This window comes from Bombus affinis, chromosome 6, assembly GCF_024516045.1.
Source record: "Bombus affinis isolate iyBomAffi1 chromosome 6, iyBomAffi1.2, whole genome shotgun sequence".
NCBI classification, from domain to species: domain Eukaryota; kingdom Metazoa; phylum Arthropoda; class Insecta; order Hymenoptera; family Apidae; genus Bombus; species Bombus affinis.
In genome coordinates, this window is record NC_066349.1 from 10365780 (window position 1) to 10383804 (window position 18025).

The window sequence follows — 18025 nt, forward strand, 5'->3', positions numbered from 1 at the left end:
TATATTAATACTGTGTTATTACAACTAATAAATAAATGACATAAAATATGAGAGTTTAAATTAGTTTATTTAAAAATTAAAGAAATAGAGAAAAAAGCAATATTATCTTTTGATTGCGGTTTCAACAGCGTGTAGCAATTCTTTCATACAAAGCACATTTGAAATTGGAATCTGCATCTCTGTAATCTGAAATATGATTTATATGTATAATGAAACAATTTTTACATGGTGAAAAATGAATTATTTGATAATAGATTTTACCATATTAGCATAAGCTTGTACATCAACTTGTAACTGAATTCGTATTTTTTCATCATCGCTGATTCCTTGAACTTCAGAAGCAAGGGACCCCGTGGATTTGTCGCGTATTTTTTTCAATCTTCTTAAACTCTCTTCAGTTTTTTGCACTGAAGTTAATACGTCTGTTACAGAAGCTAGATAACTGTAACAATTCAATATAACAAAATTTTATAAATGTTATAATTTTCAATAATAACTATTTCTTTTTTCCTTACTGTTCAGTTAATTCAGAAAGGGCCAATTCCAACCAATAATTAACATTATCTGGTATTATCTTTTTGTAATCTGCATGAAAATTGAGGAGGAATGCAAGAGTATTTTTTACATAAGAGCATGGTTTCGTTGGTACATCCCTTTTTGTTCGTCTAAATAATCTTGGAATATCACTGACTTGTTTCAAATGTGTTACACATTGTTTCAATAATTCATCCACTATTTCTTTTGTAATTTGTGGCCAAATTGTTTTTAAATTCTTTATTGTTTCATCAAGAGAATCTACGAAAAAAACATATAGGTAATGATATAGAAAATTTGAATAAGGATATAATATTAATATTTTTCTTGTTGTAACCTTTTAATAGAGTCAATATCCTTGAACTTTCTTGTTTAAATTTCGATCGAGCTATTTCCAAAAGAAATGGAAGTATATTTGCAAATTTTTCTACATCCTTATACAAACAAATTAGGAAGTTAAGTTTTGTGGAATGTTCTACTTTGTTTAAATTGCTTATTTCATTTTCTATCGGCCATACCTTTACATAAAAAAAATTAGGATTTTTAATTATTCAAGTATCATATATTATATTATTTTTTTAAATTAAATATACTTCTTTAAGCACTATTTGAATCCATATTCGATATCTGGCACATATCTGAAGACTGAATTTCCAAAATCTATGAAAAAGTTGATGCAGATATATATTATTATCCCAAATTGTTTGTAGATTTTCCCATATAATACAAGTTGCATAAAGAGAAAAATCATCTTGTGTAAGGGATTCTAATGTTCCTTTTACAGATGCTGGTGATATTGATTCAGTTAAAACTGTCTCAATTCCACTAGCTATTTCTTGAAATTTAATTTGAAAATATACTGGTAAATTCCACTTTTTCAAAAAATTTTTATATTGCGAATTCTTTTGTAATGCAATTAAAGATTCGGGTGTAATACACTCAGCTTCTAATTTTTCTAAAAATTCCAGGGTTGCTACATATCTCTGAAATTATGAAATATTATATACTATATTACTATAGTATAACTTTACTTACTTACTGAATGGAATAATATTGGATCTCCAGGAGCAAAGATGTATTTTATATATTGCTCAATCTTTTCTTCTACATCAATCCAAAAACTGTTCACCAAAAAATTAAAACCTTTCACAGAAAGTCTGTAAAAAAAGATTTAGAAATATTTCTGTACAATGACATATATAATTTGGCTTTAATAAAATGCATACCTATTTGGATATAGTGTAATGTCTAATAATTGTTTAAGTTCTACATTTAAAATGTTCAGTAACCTATTGTATATATTTTGTAGACCTAGTAAATCAGTTTTCAAGTTTTCCGTATTAATTACATTATGAATCAATGGACCAACAATCTCTTTCCTCACTAAATCTTCTGCATCACTTATTTTATCAAGTGTAACATAAATTCCTAAGCAACGAATTAATAAAAAAGAATTTTTTTCTTGTATACTTGCCAAGAAAAATTCATTGAGGTGTGTCATATAAGACTGTTCAAGTTCTTCAGCTTCCTATTACAATAAAACATTTCTGTCATTAATAAGAATATTAAATCTATGTTCAATTTTTTAAAGAAATGCATACTTTTTGGTTTTCATTGATAATGTTCAGTTTGCATCTAGACATATGAAATTCTAATTGATTAAATTCTGCAGCAGCTTGTTCTAAAATATCTATTTTAACAGGACTTTCAAGGAATGTGTTTAAAGACAATATAGTTGAAAGTTTATTTAAAGACTTATAAATATGCTGTAAGCTGAATACACTTCGCTTGTATTCTCGTGTTTTCTTATTTTCGTTCATATTATGAGTAATTGCTGTAACTTCGTCATCCAGAATCTGTTGTACTTGCTATCATAAAAAATATATTACTAATAACATTTAAAACTTAGCATTTTAGTAATTAAATATATTTTCTCATTGAATTTACCATTACTTCTTCCCTTAATTGTCCTAAAGGTGTTTGTAAATCACTTATAGCCTTATCCAAACCAATCATATTACTTGATAAATTTACAAAATCTGTATAATCTCGATTGATTAAATCAATCATAGCAGACCTTAACAATTTCAAGTATATTCCAAGATCATCACGCATTGTTTCTAATTTTGTGCTCTTTCTGTGTTCTTGGAGAAAGGTATCGACATTGAAATTTTCCTAGAAATTGTAAATATAAAAGGTATCATAATAGATTGCATTTCTATGTTAAAACACATTTTAATATTGACTTACTTGAATAAAATCAACTTCAGAAAAACATAAGTCATTTGGAGCTTTTGGTAAATTAATATTTTCCTTCGACATAGCAATAGATTTCTTACTATTAACCTTTTTTTATAAGGAATTAATTTTTCCTATTATTTAATTATACAAATTAATATATACATTCATAATTTTTCATTAAAATATACAATATGTTATCACAGAGCCCATCCATAGTTAACTTACTTAATAAAATTTGACAATTAACACCAGTTGATATGTCATTAAAAAAATGTTTCAGACAGCATAAAAATATGAAGTCAAAAATTCTTTGTAACAACCTTTATATGTGAATTAATTCAAGACATAACACATATACATAGTACATGAATATATTATCGATAATTACAAGATGAATTTAAAAATTGTTCTTAGAGTATCTAACATATTGAAAAACTTTATCAAGTATGCTTTCTTTAATGGCATTGAAACATAATGGTTTTTTACCTAACTTGACGCATGAATACGTACATATGTATAAACCCCAAACGCACGCACGCGTACAATACAATACAGTTAAACGAATAGGACGGAGAGCAATTCATATTCGTGACTAACAGTAAATAATCTACATTTGTATTGATGAGAAATTAGTGCCGTAAAACAAAATCCAACGAAAGGGAATTTATAGTGTTTTGTTCAATGTTCGTCTACGAAAGACTTTCATAAAAAAATACTAGGGTATTTTCAAAGACAGAATAGCTGTGAAGCCATCACCAAGGAACTTGACAAGTTTTACTACTTTTAGTGAAATTTATTTTCAAAATGGCAGCTACGAGAAGATTGCAGAAGGTAAATCAAAGTTTCTGTCAACGAGGAACGATAGTACATTGAATATGTGAAAAACATTGCAAAATACAATATCGACACTTCAACACACTCTTCATGTACATGTTTAACAGAATTAATTTTCATAGCATCTTCTAAATGATGTCGAGGTTTCCCGTGACGATATAGAATATTGTATACTTCCAATATTATTTGTTAATATTTATCCTCAAAGTGCTTAAAATTTTCTCTAATGATATGAATCAGAATTTTCATTATTCGTTCAAAGAATGTCTTTTTGATTATTATAGTTTTTAGTAATAATTTCGATGATAACCATTGTATCACTTTTAGGAACTTGGTGATTTAAGAGCTTCGGCAATGAAAAATTTTACAAATATTCAAGTAGATGAATCGAATATTCTCACTTGGCAAGGTCTCATACTACCGGTATGTTTTGATGTACCATTCTATTTTAGAAATATAATCTAATCTAATCTAACCTAACCTAATCCTATTTGTAAAGACAACTATAGTTAGATATACGCAATGCTGTACTACAATTTGATTTTGGAAACATTGGAATGATTGTATATGTCGTTTCCAAAATTTAACGGATAACATAATAATACAAGCTCTAATTATATCTTACATATATCTTTTTTGTTATTTTTTCTTTTAGAAATGCTTGTCATTCTTACTTCTTAAAATGTTTTAGGATAATCCACCATATAATAAAGGAGCATTTCGCATTGAAATAAACTTTCCTGCAGAGTATCCTTTTAAGCCTCCAAAGATAAACTTTAAAACAAAAATATATCATCCCAATGTGGATGAGAAAGGGCAAGTGTGCTTACCAATTATAAGTGCTGAAAACTGGAAACCAGCTACAAAGACAGACCAAGGTTAAATTTTCTTTGCATTGTTTTCTTGTTGCAATATAAAAGAATAAGTAATACATAATTGATTTACAGTTGTACAAGCTCTGATAGCATTAGTAAATGATCCTGAACCAGAGCATCCTTTAAGGGCAGATCTTGCAGAAGAATTTTTAAAGGATAGAAAAAAGTTTTTAAAAAATGCGGAAGAGTTCACAAAAAAGCATGCAGAAAAAAGGCGGGAATCGTCATCTTCTAACGAATAACCATGAGTGACCAATTTTACTCACCATGATGCCTGCCACTCGTCAGCTAATTTAATTCAAACCACGATAGACTTCTCTGTTACATGAAAAGCAAGTTGAATAAGATACATGTGTACAGTATTGGTTAACTACTGACAATGATATTAATATGTGCAAATTGTAATGTTTATAAAGTGGATAAACAAATTTTTCAGAGCAAAGTAAAAATATAATAAACTAACTGTATGATATTGTATACAATTTGTATTTTGAAGTTGTTATATGGATATGCAATCTATATGATTTTAAGAAGCATAAAAAACATCACCTGCTCTTTTTTCTGTTGAAAGTAAAGCAATTATAGTTCATTGTGACAAATATGACATTATAGAGTAATGTATTTACCTTCAATGTTAAGAAATTACAAACATGTTAACTCTTCAAATTATGGATAAATTTTGATTCAGATCAATCAAATCCACAAACATTAAATAATTATTACAAATGTACATAAAATATTTGTAATTGTTAAATTGATCGTATTGATACTGTAATCGTGTTTCGATTTTAAGTTTGATTGAGAGTACTTTTCTTAATGTTATCTTGAGAATATAATTTTATCTTCTAATACAAAAGATTAATTCGTAACTTGATCTTTCACTTCCATTTACAATTGAATTACTTTCCGTGTATATCTATTTTTTATAGTAATATTACCCTATTAAACAGTGAAAAATTAAATTAATATCTTCATTATTTTGTTATTTTATGTGGCATATGACACTGTATAATAATTCAACTGTAAATTCCGAAATATCAATAATAGCATTTAAACAATTTAAAATATATCTTACCTCACTGATTACATTATTTATATAATAAAGAGATAATATTGTATTTAACGCATTCGTGACGTGATCCACTACATATAACATGTGCAGTGTCAACGGATCACATCATCGTTACATATGTTAATTTGACAAGAAATGTTAGAAAATGGAATAAAAAGGGATTGGACAGAATTAATATGATATTCTTGTATTTAAAATGTGGTTAAAACTAAGGAATGCTTTTACAGGGTTTTATTTTTTATTCAGTTTGCGTAAGAAAAGGTAAAACCTTTTGTTTAAATATTAAAACTCTATATTAATAAATAAAGATATAAATGAAAATAAAAATATGATGCATTTCACATGTTTTTCATTTGCCCACACACGAGCTCATGGTAATACAGTTTTTAATCATAATCTTTTTTTTCATTCCTTTATTAAGTTCTTCGTCTTTTATATAAGCTCATGCGCGCACTTTTTTTAATTCCATTAGTAAACTCCGCATCTGTTACAAATTCGTAGATTCCACTTTTGGCATACTATAATAAATATTCTGCGATTTAACGAAGAATTGGATTAATTTAATTGTAATAAAATAATTGTTGAGCTAGGTGGAAGAGGTGGATCTTGTAGAGACCTCCTAAATGTTTTACTTTTTTATTGTGATTTATTCTAGATTTTAACTGATTTAATAGAAAATTAGAATTTGTTGGAGATAAACGAGGAACGTAATAAAATTTTAAAAGGATATGAAAAATGATTAAAATAAAGTAATTAAACACTGAAAATGAGGCAATTATATTCTTAGATACACATTCACATTGTTTATGTACACATATAATAGATAATCACGAATGTAAATGAAATCATTCTTTAACATTAATGGTTTAATAAAATTTATGCTATATTGTAAGTTGTTTTTGATAATAGATATATTTATAGGTTTACAAGCATAAAAAGTTACTGAATCACGATACATAGAATGGGTGAATCAATTTTAATGATTGTAACTCACTATCCATTTATTACTAACAAATTTGTGTATATAATATATATTCAAGTAAATTCTATTAAATTTAAATTACAATTTTCTATTACAGAAAGCATTTTTATATATTTAGCTAAATCAATCACTTACAACTGAAATATAATGAAATGAGCTCAGGGAAGAGGATATTAAGAATTTTACAGAATTTATTTATAAAACTTGATTTTATACTTGGAAGTATATATTATAATTCATTCAATTATCTTTATGTCAACCTTTTCCACCAAACTAGCCAATTATCAAATACGTGTAACTACTCTCCTTAAATTTCGAGGCAATCAACATCAATTTATTTCAATATACGTTATAAAATTACTGAACATTTTCTTGATGAAATTATACTTTAAATTTTAGGTTTTGAATTAACAGAATTAAAATTAACACGTAGTACTATATATATAATAACTATATTCAAAATAAAGAGATGATATCAAAATTTGTCAAAGCCTAAAACATAAAATATGAATTGATTTATGGGAACAATTATCATAACTTAATGGAATGTTGAATCAGTAATCTGTCCGAGTTGTATACAGTTGTGATGTGGAATGCCTCGTTCGTGATCATCTTAATTATGTTCGTATAAGAACACTAGAAACGATAATAATTTTGATGAACGTGTCAATGAAAAACTAATGATATAACGTACAAGTCGATAAAATATAATGAGACAATGAAAAAATATTTGAAGTAGACATTATTATAGTTTACTTACATGTTTGTACAGATCCAACATTTAAATTCGAACATTAAGCAACGTATGTATACACCTTTCTGTAATTGAATTGATTAAAACGATATTAAAACGATATTATAATAGTAGTTATAACAGAGAATTAATAATAAAATATAAGATACTAGATAACTGTTATACAAACCTATCTTCTGGCGTGCGTGCCAAATATTCACGTTCGATTAAACCTTCAATACGTTTTTTAATTATTACAGGCGACGGCAAAAATCGACCTCTTAATTGTTCTGTTACTTCTGTTACAAGTATATTATGCTAAAAAAAAGAAGATAAAATATGGAATAAAAGATTGTAAAACATTGGAGTAATTATAAATTCTAATGTAATTAATAGTAATACTACATACAGGCATACGCTTCCTGTCTTTCATAATACGAACGATAGCTGCTTCTATCTCGTGCTTTCTATCTTCATCTACTTTGTTACGGGTTTCTCTTCTTTCAGGTTCTGATTCGCCTTTGGCAGCTACTGTTTGAATCTTCACTCTGAAATATTATTAAATAAGTTAACAACTACCGATTATGATATATTTTAATGCAATTTTAATGTAAGGATACCTGTGTAATTTACTGGTAAAACTGTCATTGATACAAAAATAGTGCGATGGTTCTATTTCCTTTGTACGAGGATGTTTTAATAACACTCTTTGCGTAGCTTTACCCATCGCGAGAGATTGTAATGCTCTAACCAAGTCTCTCTCTGGAATATCGGTTTCACCTTGAATTTCCTACGCAACGTTTCATGTATTGTATAGATAATTGTGAAACATTAGGAGCCCGATGTAGAAGAAATAAAAAATAAACGCTACTATTCACACTGACCTCATATGTCAATTTTTCTCTTTTGTTGAAGAGCATTAAGACACACATTTGATAAGTTGATACTTGGATTATGTGCTTCCTTGTGTTTCCACAACTGCTACTACGTTGGCTTAAAATACTACCATTAGTGGATATTCCACTACCATATAAGCTACCACTTCCATTACCAATAGAACTTGAAGACGATGGTGTATCTAAACCACCGCAACTATTTTCTTCCCTTCGTGGTCCATGAAATACAGCATTCAAATCCGCAGAACCTAAAGGGATTATATTAGACTACTTCAGTGGTTCAAATAAGAGACAGTAAGAGAGAAGATAGAATGATGCTAGTTAACTGACCTAATTGTGGTTGCAACGTCAACTGTCGACCACTGTGTTTAGCAAGATAAAAACGTCGGAAAGCATCAAAAGCATCTCTTGGGGCAGCTGGCATGCTACACTTCGGAGTGGCGGATTGCGTTGGCCAAAAGCCTGTTGTTAAAACTCTTACACTTATATCCACTCCATGTAAATTTGTCTGTAATATGAAAATTGAAAAATTAATTGTTTATAAAACTATTATAAGTATTTAGTATGTAACTTACATTAGATGTAAGGACGTGATCTTTAAATTCATCCATAATAGTGTTACTGACTGTTATATCTTTAAACATTCCTTCCAATTTTGATGTGAATTGACACCCACATTCAGTCTAGAATATTATAATATTGTGAATACCAGTAATAATAAATTGAACAAAAGCAGGAATATTACCTTAAGTTTGGATATCATGTTTTTTTCGCTGTCGTCAGAGACAGATTTATTTAAAAGAAGGCGTTTAGCTAAATGCTGTTTATAATATCGCTCAAATACGTCTTTTTCCTGAAGAAATCTAAATAAAACCATAGTTTTATCCAAGATACCTTCAATTTCCTGTTCTGTCATCTAAAATGTATTATAATAAACATTAACGTTATTTATGCTTACATTATTAATAATTAGAAGTTAAAGTGCAAGATATAAAGCTTGTATCTCATTTATACAAAATGATCCTTTGTAGAATGATGGAAAAAAATATTTATTAAAATTTCACGGTATTACCTACCATGAGTACCTATTTATAGAAATACAGTTAACATAACTAACCCCTTTAACACCTTTTTTCAGCTTGTCATCAATGAAAAGTGAAAGATATTCTGGACTCTTTGTATTTAAATTAAGAAAATATTCAAAGTCAGACGCTATCATTTGTTTATAGTTCTTATCATTGTTAAACGAATAATGAAGAAAATGATCGAAACGGTCTTTTAAATCCAGCAAATTCTGAATGAAAAGAACGGCATTCGTTGTTGATTCGTGTTCTTCTTGAACCATGGCACGCCCTTGTTCTTTAAGAAATTGAGAGACACAATCGCACACTGTACGCAAACCATCCGAAACTCTTGAAAATAATTTGTACATGCAACCGAGATCTTCGGTTTTCTGATTTTTGAGCATGTGTACTACACCACTATTTTCCATCTATAAATAAAAAAAGTAAATTATTCTAATTTGTCACTTTATACGATAACACAATATATTGTATCAATAGAAAGATATTTATACCTCGACAATAGTTTTCATATGAATTTTAATTAGTTCTTCTTCTACAACTTCGACTATTCGCGGTTCAGTAGATTCATCTAAATAATGTTTTGCTCTTTCTGATTCTTCACAAATTCTAGCTTCAACCTTTTTTATATATACTGATGCGCTATTTTCTGCCAAAAATTTTTGAGATTCCATCTAAATAAAAAACAAAAGAATGATATCACATAATATTAAATTAAACGATTATATTAAATTATATATATTAAATATAAACGATAATATTAAATTAAACGATGTTAAAAAATATGAAGAAATTGTCGTACTCTATAAAATTCAGCACTTTGTTGTAAAAAAGGCCTTTCAAAATCTTCTTCATAAACTTGACGACTGTTAATGCCAAGTAACATTAACATTTGACAGGCATTTTTTATTGCAATACGATCTACAACTTCTCCCCTTCTTTCTCTTGCTACCATACCTAGTAAAGTTTCTCGTAAATGATCTCTAACACATCCATATCTGACCACCTAAAAATGATATAATTTGTTATCAATAAATCTCCAATTACTTTAAAAGCTGTTGAACTAAATAGCAAACAATTACCTGATCTCTAAATATGATAAGTCCCAAATTATACACATTGTCCACATCATGTTGTTGCACATATACTCTGTCCATATACATTAAAATATCTCTGATCATCACCATAGATGTCTGGTGATCGTTCCAAGCTTGATTTAATGTTTGAAGAAAATTATTGTGAAGAGATCTTAATACATCTTCTCTAACTTTATTCTCTAAATGATGTGTTACAACTTCCTTTAAACCTGTGTACAAACGTTCCCCATATTTGTGAAGAACCATAGTATAAGCATTTCGATAAAGTTCTTCAAAACTAAGTCCTGAATTATTTTTCTTCTGAATTTCTTGAATAGCATTTTTCAGTAGAGCCCAAATACTTTCTACATACTTTTCATCCATAGTTGTCTAAAAACAAAACAATAGATGCAATATTAATTTGATAATTGCAAGTCAAGATAAATAATGTCTGAGAATTAGAACTTAATGAAAAATTAAAAACTAGACAAATAGAACAGATATATTGGTTTTACTAAAAAAATTCAATAGAGTACATCAAATTATATAACATAATTTTTAACATTAATGATCACAACTAAAAATATATGTATTATATATATTTTTGAGATACTTTATATTAATTGTTTGCATCTTTTTTTTAGTATTCTGTATATTTTAATATAAAGTCAGAATGATTCTTTCATGAATCATTTTTACAATACCTTTATCGTATAAAAAAATGTAATATTAAATAAATAACTATGTTTAAGTCATAAATATTGTATCATTGCTTGTATAAATACAAGTTTTATGCTTTATTATTTCATTAGATAGAAATGAAAAAGTGACAAACAAATAACATTTTCTAATCAAGTACATACAATATAAACTATAACCACAAAGGGACATATAAATATTTGACATGATAACATAAGTATCAAAGTATCGTTTAAGTAATTTTTAGTATCATATCGATTAACACAGAATTTAAGTGATATAACTTTACAATCACAAATTTAGTGGATGATAATCACAGTTCCAAACTTGAATGACAGATTAAACTGAAATTCATTAATAAACATGATAACATTGAAATATTTACATTTCATTGCTTTTTTCATTTGCCACTATAGCAACTGCCAATACATTCATCTCTATAATAAAATGTACAATATTACAATGCATAATTCTTAAGAGAAGAAATGTATTATTACACATTGAAATACAAAATGATAATATTGCAAAGAGATTCAATTGATAAAAACGCAATGACATTTCTAAATATGAATTATTACAATTTTTTATAAGTTGACATGTAATTTAAAAAACAGGTTACCAAAATATACATGTATATACATAAACTAGAACAACGTGCGCTTATTAGTTTATATATAGAACTGAAAAATAAAAATATAAAGGGAAAGAAAAAGGAAAAAACAAAATGCGAGAGCGAATAAATATTAAAGAAGGGAAAAAGAACGAAAACTAAAAAAATAAAAACAAACGAAGTTACCACTCACCGGGAAAGCACGTATGCGCATTTTGCTTTCTTTCTTAAGCATAGCACTGCTCTTCATCATGTCGAATTTCTAGCTGGACGAGGACTCTTTTTAGAAATGCTCTCTTCCCGATGCTACGATAACGTTACACCGTGTGTACATTGACACCAGTTAAACGTAGAGAGCATTCACTTCTTGTACAAGGTAGGAATAGCCGACGATCGGCTATCGTACGAAAATACGATCACTCATCCACGTTCACGTTGTGTAGGAGAGCCGAAAATTGTGTTGTTATCGTGGACATTTAAGTAAAAGAAAAGAAAAATATACGCGATGTGTCGTGGAAGAGGGGGTTGAAAAAAACGAGAGATTCAGAGAAAGACAGAAAAGAGAGAGGGGGATGGAGAAGAGTAAAGAATGCTCTCTTTTTTTTCACCCGGCAGGTGAAAATAGAGGATAAAATACTTAAGGGTTGAAGAGTAGAAAAAAGGAGAAAAGGCGAAGGCGAGAGAGAGGAAAATGTAGATAAGAAGGTTGAACAAAGGTGAAACGGAAGGAAAAGAAAGAAAAGGAAAAAGAATTCACGCACTCCTGTCACGAAGACGATGAATCTGTCAGATCTCAATAATACACACGAATTTTCGCTGGTTTTTTTTTTACCACGTTAACGTGATTGTTGGTACGTTCTCAGCGTCTCTCGAGGCATAGTGAATTTAGATTGTGAAAACTTGAGTTTTCATCCTATGGTCCGATATAGGGTACACAATATATCAGTCACAACGATATGCTCCATGCACATGAATCACGAACACTGTTGTCACTATAGATTCGCCCATTACGAATTTCATTATTCTGCCAGCGCCGTAGAAAAAGGGCTATCGTGTTTTACCGTTTTATGTCGTACGGTTATACGTGTCGTTTTATCTTCGAATTTCCCAAATTTAATAATTACATGTAGGACAAAGAATATTTACAAATTAATTTGTTTAATGAGTTTGGAAGCTACTCGCGATTACAAGTGGCTCACTTCAGATTGATAATATTATAGTCTTGAATTTGTTTCTTGAGTAGAACCAATCACGTTATTTTTAATACTTATATATTGAATTTATATGTATATACAAATCTGGATTTAAATACAATTTTATTTGACAATATTAAGTTATTGGAATAATTCGACAAACCAATGACGATTTGATATTTTAAGACGCTTTACATGAACTATTTTATGCGAACGCCTGCCTCTCCACTTGTAGACCTAACTACTTGTTATCGTAGTTTAAGAATTATGCTGATAACATAAGAAGTTTTCTTAAAAAAAAAAACTATTGCAGAAAGAGCTAGTGTACGGTATTTTTTAAAACACGATAATCATTTATAATTTCTCATTATTTTATCGAAGAAAGACTGTTTAATTTATTGTCCAAAAATAATTTCAGTCAGCACAGAATATAATAGTAAATGCTTTTATACCAACACGTACTTAATATGATGTATTTGCGAGTATTATTTGCATTGACCTTGTATCAATCGTTGTATATATTTACAAAATGCAAATCTGAAAGTAAAGTTGCTAATCATTGATGTTTAATGGATTTTTGTCTTAGATTTATTTAAAAATAGTCACAGAATAATTTATGTACATTCATACAATAGAAATCATATTAATTCTAAAAATGTTTATTTTGATTGTTAATGAATCTTAAATAATAAATCTTTGTTTAACAAAACAAAATTTCTTCCAAGATGATTGCTTATTTTAAGCTTTAAAGATTAATAATATTTTGTTTCGAAAATATATGATTTATGTATAAACATGCTTGAAAAAGGAGCATAATTGTTGCATTTAAATTTTCGAACGTAAACATTATTTACCTACTACAGTACAAACTCCAAAGATAATAAAGAAACATAGATAAGAATTATCATTAATATGATAAGAGATCATATGCTATTAATGTAAAATTTCATTAGTACTGATTCAATCAATCTTAAATTCATTACATTTATTCAGTTATTTGACATTTTAATATGTAACAAATAGAAATTGTCACGTTTAAATATTGTGACAGTTTCACATACAGTATAACCTACACAAATACAAGAGATCTAAAGAATACATTTGGAACAAATAAAAAATATGGATACGTTTTGATTTTCATTGTTATCGGAATCTATCAGGAAGATTTGTTGTAAGTTGTATAAAGTTCATACCAATAGTAAAAATACGAAAGTGATTAAGATTATTTGGATAAGGCTGCCATGTTTTTGCCCCACCGTTTTAGTAGAGCAAACGTGCAATTTATAAGAAGCGTAGCTTATATCGGATCGGGTAGTAACTTCACTGCTTTCTCACGAATATTATCGCCAAAAATTTCTCAACCGTTTGATAATCCAGCACTTCTGTTCGCTAAGACATTTAGCGTCTCCTCTGGAATAATGACGAAAATAAAGGTAAGCAGTCAGTAAAGCTATGTAACTGACATCTGTTAACGTTTATATATACCTATATATAAATATTTTTTTTTGCATAATATTTACCTTTCCTATATGAATTTTAATTAATTCTGATAACATTTTCGGTATTCCAATAATTATTTTACTTTATTTTATCTATTCCTAGAAAGAAATCTTTTTTATGCGATAAATAAATACATATAATAATCTTTTTGCATAATTAATTTTGCATTATCACAAGCATCCTATCTTTTTTAGGCTGGACCTGTTGTTGATATCTTGGGTGATGAAATGACAAGAGTCATTTGGGATTCTATCAAAGAGAAACTCATTTTACCATTCTTAGATATTGAATTACATACCTATGACTTAGGTATTGAAAATCGGGATGCTACTAATGATAAGGTGACTGTAGAATGCGCAGAAGCTATTAAGAAGTATAATGTAGGAATCAAATGTGCTACTATTACTCCAGATGAAAACAGAGTAAAAGAATTTAACTTGAAAGAGATGTGGAAAAGCCCAAATGGTACTATCAGAAATATCTTAGGTGGCACAGTCTTCCGCGAACCCATTTTGTGTAAAAACATACCAAAACTAGTACAAGGTTGGACTCAACCAATTATCATTGGTAGACATGCTCATGGAGATCAGTATAAAGCTGTTGATTTTGTGGTACCTGGCCCAGGTAAACTTGAAATCACATGGACTGGAGATAATGGAAAAAAAATTTCACATACAGTTCATAGCTTTAAGGGATCTGGAATTGCACAAGCTCAATATAATACAGATGAAAGTATTTTAGCTTTTGCTCACAGTTCTTTCCAATATGCTCTGTTAAGAAACTACCCCTTGTACCTTTCCACAAAGAATACCATTCTTAAACAATACGATGGCAGATTTAAAAATATTTTTCAAGAAACATATAATAAAGAATATAAAGATAAATTTGAAGCCAAGAAACTTTGGTATGAACATCGCCTGATAGATGATATGGTAGCATATACAATGAAGAGTGAAGGTGGTTTTATATGGGCTTGTAAAAATTATGATGGAGATGTTCAATCTGATTCTGTAGCACAAGGTTATGGATCTCTGGGTCTGATGACTTCAGTTTTAATTTGTCCAGATGGACGCACAGTAGAAGCAGAAGCTGCTCATGGTACAGTTACAAGACACTATCGTCAGTACCAACAGGGAAAGGAAACTTCAACAAATCCTATTGCTTCCATATTTGCATGGACAAAAGGTTTACTCCAACGTGCAAAGCTGGATAATAATCAAGATCTTAAAAAATTTGCAGAAACATTAGAATCTGTCTGTATTAATACCATTGAATCAGGTTTTATGACAAAGGACCTTGCAATTTGCATTAAAGGCATGAGCAACGTTACTAGATCTGATTACTTAGAAACATTTGAATTTATGAATAAATTAGCAGAAAATTTGCAGAAGCAATTAAAATGACTGCAATATCCAAATCAAATATCAAAGTATTAACTTTACATGGGAAAAATATTATTACTGGTTATGGGGAAAAGAGTTGCATCTATTTATATGTTAGATTACAAAGATGGAACATAATGATATGAATAAAAGTAAGATTACTATATTGTAATTGTGATTTTTTATAGAAATATATTCATAAATTTCAGTTTTTCTATTACATATGTATATTTAAATCCACATTTAAATATTTTTAAACAAATTTTAATTTTAAACGAAATCAAATCGTTTTTCTTCACACTCTCTGTCATGATACCAAACCCTTTATCAAAATACCTAAATCATTGTTACTTGAATACGTACTTTACATCATAGTTAATATCACATAAGCATTTTTAATTACATAATTTTTATTCAAAAATATCGTCGCTCGTAAATAAGACAACATTAAACTATTAGACATAAATAACAAAGGCAATAACGTTTTATAGCAAAATATCAATTAAATAATACAAAAAATTTAGTACACTCTTTTAACCTCCAAGATGTATATATATATAAGATGTATATATTCTTCTCTCTTCCACCCTCATTCTTACATTCGCGTATGTATATAGCGTTATTAAGGTATTATTATTATTATTTTTAATTTTACTAATTATCAACTGATTATATCGAAATGTCTTACAATGCAACTGCAACAGAGACCTTAATAAATTTATATCCTTTAAAGATATAAATAATGAAATTAACTATATTTAATAAATGAAAAACAAATAATGATATAAATATATATATATATATATGTGCTACATATATAAATGATCAAAGGCAATCTTACTGATTTTTACGCATTAAGAACATTTACAATGAATAATTTCAATATTATATACTTACTAAATACAATTCTTTAATATTGCATAATCGATAAAAGGAAAGATAGCAAATCATTTAAATTTTGCAAATTATGTAACTTTTGATAATATAATTTTTATAATAGTTTTGTATCTTCATTTACAAATTACTATACAATATAACAGTATAACAAGTACAAAGTCAATATAATTTCAACCTTCACATATGTACTTACACGACAAAGAAATAATTAAAAAAAAGAAATCTAAAATGGCGCTACTACTATTTGATTACTTTGAGTTAACTTTCTTTTATATTAAATGATAATAACATTTTTGTCATTTTGTTTTATTATAATTATGCTATTTTATAAAAACTTTTTCATACAAAATTCGATGAACATTAATTTTTTCTATCTCATAAAAAAGGAAAGGTACTTAAAGAAACAAAAAAGAAGGGGTTATAAAGTTTTCGTTTTCGACATAACACATTTTTTATCGAAAAGTAGATGCATATATACTCTTTTTTTAACCTTAGAAAGAGAAAGAAAATTTAGAAGTTCTTTTTCTGGAAACTCAATATATATTTAAACAAAAAAATGTTGAATATTGTGTGAATAAAATAGAATATCGGAAATTGTGTTTTATAATAAAATAAAGATACCAAATAAATTATTAAAACTGCATAAAAATTATTGAAACTCGTAGATAATTTTCTAACAATGTGGTTTTCTATTTATCGGCTAATACTACAAGCTTTTAATGATATAACGGAATTCGTAAAACAATACAAGCAGAGATAACAATGCGACATCGACAAAGTTTAAGTAATTGCTATTCTACATTAAGTGTTAGAAAAATAAATTATAATTATATGCTTTGATTATCATTCCAATAAGAAACATCTTCAAGAAAATGACGGTACTTAAAAGCATTCGTATCTTAATCTCTTATTCATTATATGTACTTCTATACTTTTATTACTATGGTACTCATTTTTTACCTATACACAAAAAAGTTAAATATAAAAAACTTAAAAATGATAACTATACAATCATCTCGCATAAGATAAGTATATGTCATGAATACAATCTTCCTACAAAGTAATATAACTAGCCTGCGAATATTTATGGAAACTCATATATTTATGAACATGAATAAAAAAACGAGATATAGACAAAAATTTATTTCACCTATTAAATAATATAACGAGTACATAATATTTTTTGAATATTTCATATATATTTTCTAATTATCTGCATCTTTAAATGCACAAAACTCCGCAGTCTAATTATAGTATGAAGTAGCGGAGGTAATATTGTTTTTCAAAGTAAAGTCCAATGAATTCGCATTATTCTCAATACGGAGGCATTTTTAAGTGATGAGATAACTTGCTTCCACTACTTAACGAGTTAAACCATCGTCATCATCGGCTCCATTCTCTTCTCCTGCAGTTGTATCG

At 28.1% G+C, this 18025-nt stretch overlaps 4 protein-coding genes across 11 annotated transcripts; 2 read left to right on the forward strand and 2 right to left on the reverse strand.

Annotated features, from left to right (window-relative positions):
- Nucleotides 1-48: 48 nt before the first annotated feature.
- On the reverse strand, nucleotides 49-3432 carry LOC126918042 (conserved oligomeric Golgi complex subunit 2). 4 transcript variants are annotated; one of them, XM_050725618.1, is made up of 11 exons: nucleotides 3286-3432; nucleotides 2785-2906; nucleotides 2482-2709; nucleotides 2136-2402; nucleotides 1761-2062; nucleotides 1574-1691; nucleotides 1128-1517; nucleotides 872-1052; nucleotides 516-795; nucleotides 262-442; nucleotides 49-186 (listed from the first exon to the last, which is right to left on the reverse strand). In XM_050725618.1, exons 2-11 carry the CDS (start codon nucleotides 2854-2856, stop codon nucleotides 103-105), a joined length of 2103 nt encoding a protein of 700 aa, XP_050581575.1. In that variant the 5' UTR covers nucleotides 2857-2906; nucleotides 3286-3432; the 3' UTR covers nucleotides 49-102. The 4 variants fall into 4 exon arrangements, with proteins under 4 accessions (XP_050581575.1, XP_050581574.1, XP_050581578.1 ...); XM_050725617.1 differs by lacking the exon at nucleotides 3286-3432 and adding an exon at nucleotides 3001-3134; XM_050725621.1 differs by lacking the exons at nucleotides 1128-1517; nucleotides 3286-3432 and adding an exon at nucleotides 3001-3134.
- Nucleotides 3433-3456: 24 nt separating this feature from the next.
- On the forward strand, nucleotides 3457-5731 carry LOC126918068 (ubiquitin-conjugating enzyme E2 L3). Of its 2 annotated transcripts, none has more exons than XM_050725667.1 (4): nucleotides 3457-3606; nucleotides 3937-4032; nucleotides 4301-4487; nucleotides 4557-5731. In XM_050725667.1, the coding sequence occupies exons 1-4, from the start codon at nucleotides 3580-3582 to the stop codon at nucleotides 4724-4726; spliced, it is 480 nt and encodes a 159-aa protein (XP_050581624.1). In that variant the 5' UTR covers nucleotides 3457-3579; the 3' UTR covers nucleotides 4727-5731. The 2 variants fall into 2 exon arrangements, with proteins under 2 accessions (XP_050581624.1, XP_050581625.1); XM_050725668.1 differs by having other exon boundaries at nucleotides 3594-3701.
- Nucleotides 5732-5772: 41 nt separating this feature from the next.
- LOC126918040 (cullin-3) lies at nucleotides 5773-13392 on the reverse strand. Of its 3 annotated transcripts, none has more exons than XM_050725615.1 (14): nucleotides 11828-13392; nucleotides 10332-10715; nucleotides 10052-10255; nucleotides 9744-9923; nucleotides 9285-9659; nucleotides 8913-9083; nucleotides 8743-8850; nucleotides 8498-8675; nucleotides 8156-8415; nucleotides 7892-8061; nucleotides 7681-7819; nucleotides 7462-7589; nucleotides 7299-7357; nucleotides 5773-6088 (listed from the first exon to the last, which is right to left on the reverse strand). In XM_050725615.1, exons 1-13 carry the CDS (start codon nucleotides 11885-11887, stop codon nucleotides 7333-7335), a joined length of 2382 nt encoding a protein of 793 aa, XP_050581572.1. In that variant the 5' UTR covers nucleotides 11888-13392; the 3' UTR covers nucleotides 5773-6088; nucleotides 7299-7332. The 3 variants fall into 3 exon arrangements, with proteins under 3 accessions (XP_050581572.1, XP_050581571.1, XP_050581573.1); XM_050725614.1 differs by having other exon boundaries at nucleotides 5773-6074; nucleotides 11828-13391; XM_050725616.1 differs by lacking the exon at nucleotides 5773-6088 and adding an exon at nucleotides 6310-7174.
- A 224-nt stretch (nucleotides 13393-13616) lies between these two features.
- Nucleotides 13617-15881, forward strand: LOC126918051 (isocitrate dehydrogenase [NADP] cytoplasmic). Of its 2 annotated transcripts, XM_050725638.1 has the most exons (3): nucleotides 13845-13998; nucleotides 14095-14260; nucleotides 14522-15881. In XM_050725638.1, the coding sequence occupies exons 2-3, from the start codon at nucleotides 14246-14248 to the stop codon at nucleotides 15728-15730; spliced, it is 1224 nt and encodes a 407-aa protein (XP_050581595.1). In that variant the 5' UTR covers nucleotides 13845-13998; nucleotides 14095-14245; the 3' UTR covers nucleotides 15731-15881. The 2 variants fall into 2 exon arrangements, with proteins under 2 accessions (XP_050581594.1, XP_050581595.1); XM_050725637.1 differs by having other exon boundaries at nucleotides 13617-14260.
- The last annotated feature ends 2144 nt before the right edge of the window (nucleotides 15882-18025 follow it).

What these genes read in the sequence shown, in the direction of transcription:
- LOC126918042 (XM_050725618.1), bottom strand. Translation starts at nt 2,856, where the DNA reads ATGTCGAAGGAAAATATTAATTTACCAAAAGCTCCAAATGACTTATGT. An exon ending in CTTTCTGAATTAACTGAACA is followed by an intron (nt 443 to 515) that starts GTAAGGAAAAAA and finishes GAATTGTTACAG; the next exon opens with TTATCTAGCTTCTGTAACAG. An exon ending in TACAAGCTTATGCTAATATG is followed by an intron (nt 187 to 261) that starts GTAAAATCTATT and finishes ATCATATTTCAG; the next exon opens with ATTACAGAGATGCAGATTCC.
- LOC126918068 (XM_050725667.1), top strand. Translation starts at nt 3,580, where the DNA reads ATGGCAGCTACGAGAAGATTGCAGAAG. An exon ending in CTACGAGAAGATTGCAGAAG is followed by an intron (nt 3,607 to 3,936) that starts GTAAATCAAAGT and finishes TATCACTTTTAG; the next exon opens with GAACTTGGTGATTTAAGAGC. An exon ending in GGCAAGGTCTCATACTACCG is followed by an intron (nt 4,033 to 4,300) that starts GTATGTTTTGAT and finishes AAAATGTTTTAG; the next exon opens with GATAATCCACCATATAATAA.
- LOC126918040 (XM_050725615.1), bottom strand. Translation starts at nt 11,887, where the DNA reads ATGATGAAGAGCAGTGCTATGCTTAAGAAAGAAAGCAAAATGCGCATA. An exon ending in ACATGATATCCAAACTTAAG is followed by an intron (nt 8,851 to 8,912) that starts GTAATATTCCTG and finishes ATAATATTCTAG; the next exon opens with ACTGAATGTGGGTGTCAATT. An exon ending in GAGAAAAATTGACATATGAG is followed by an intron (nt 8,062 to 8,155) that starts GTCAGTGTGAAT and finishes AACGTTGCGTAG; the next exon opens with GAAATTCAAGGTGAAACCGA.
- LOC126918051 (XM_050725637.1), top strand. Translation starts at nt 14,069, where the DNA reads ATGTTTTTGCCCCACCGTTTTAGTAGAGCAAACGTGCAATTTATAAGA. An exon ending in GAATAATGACGAAAATAAAG is followed by an intron (nt 14,261 to 14,521) that starts GTAAGCAGTCAG and finishes TATCTTTTTTAG; the next exon opens with GCTGGACCTGTTGTTGATAT.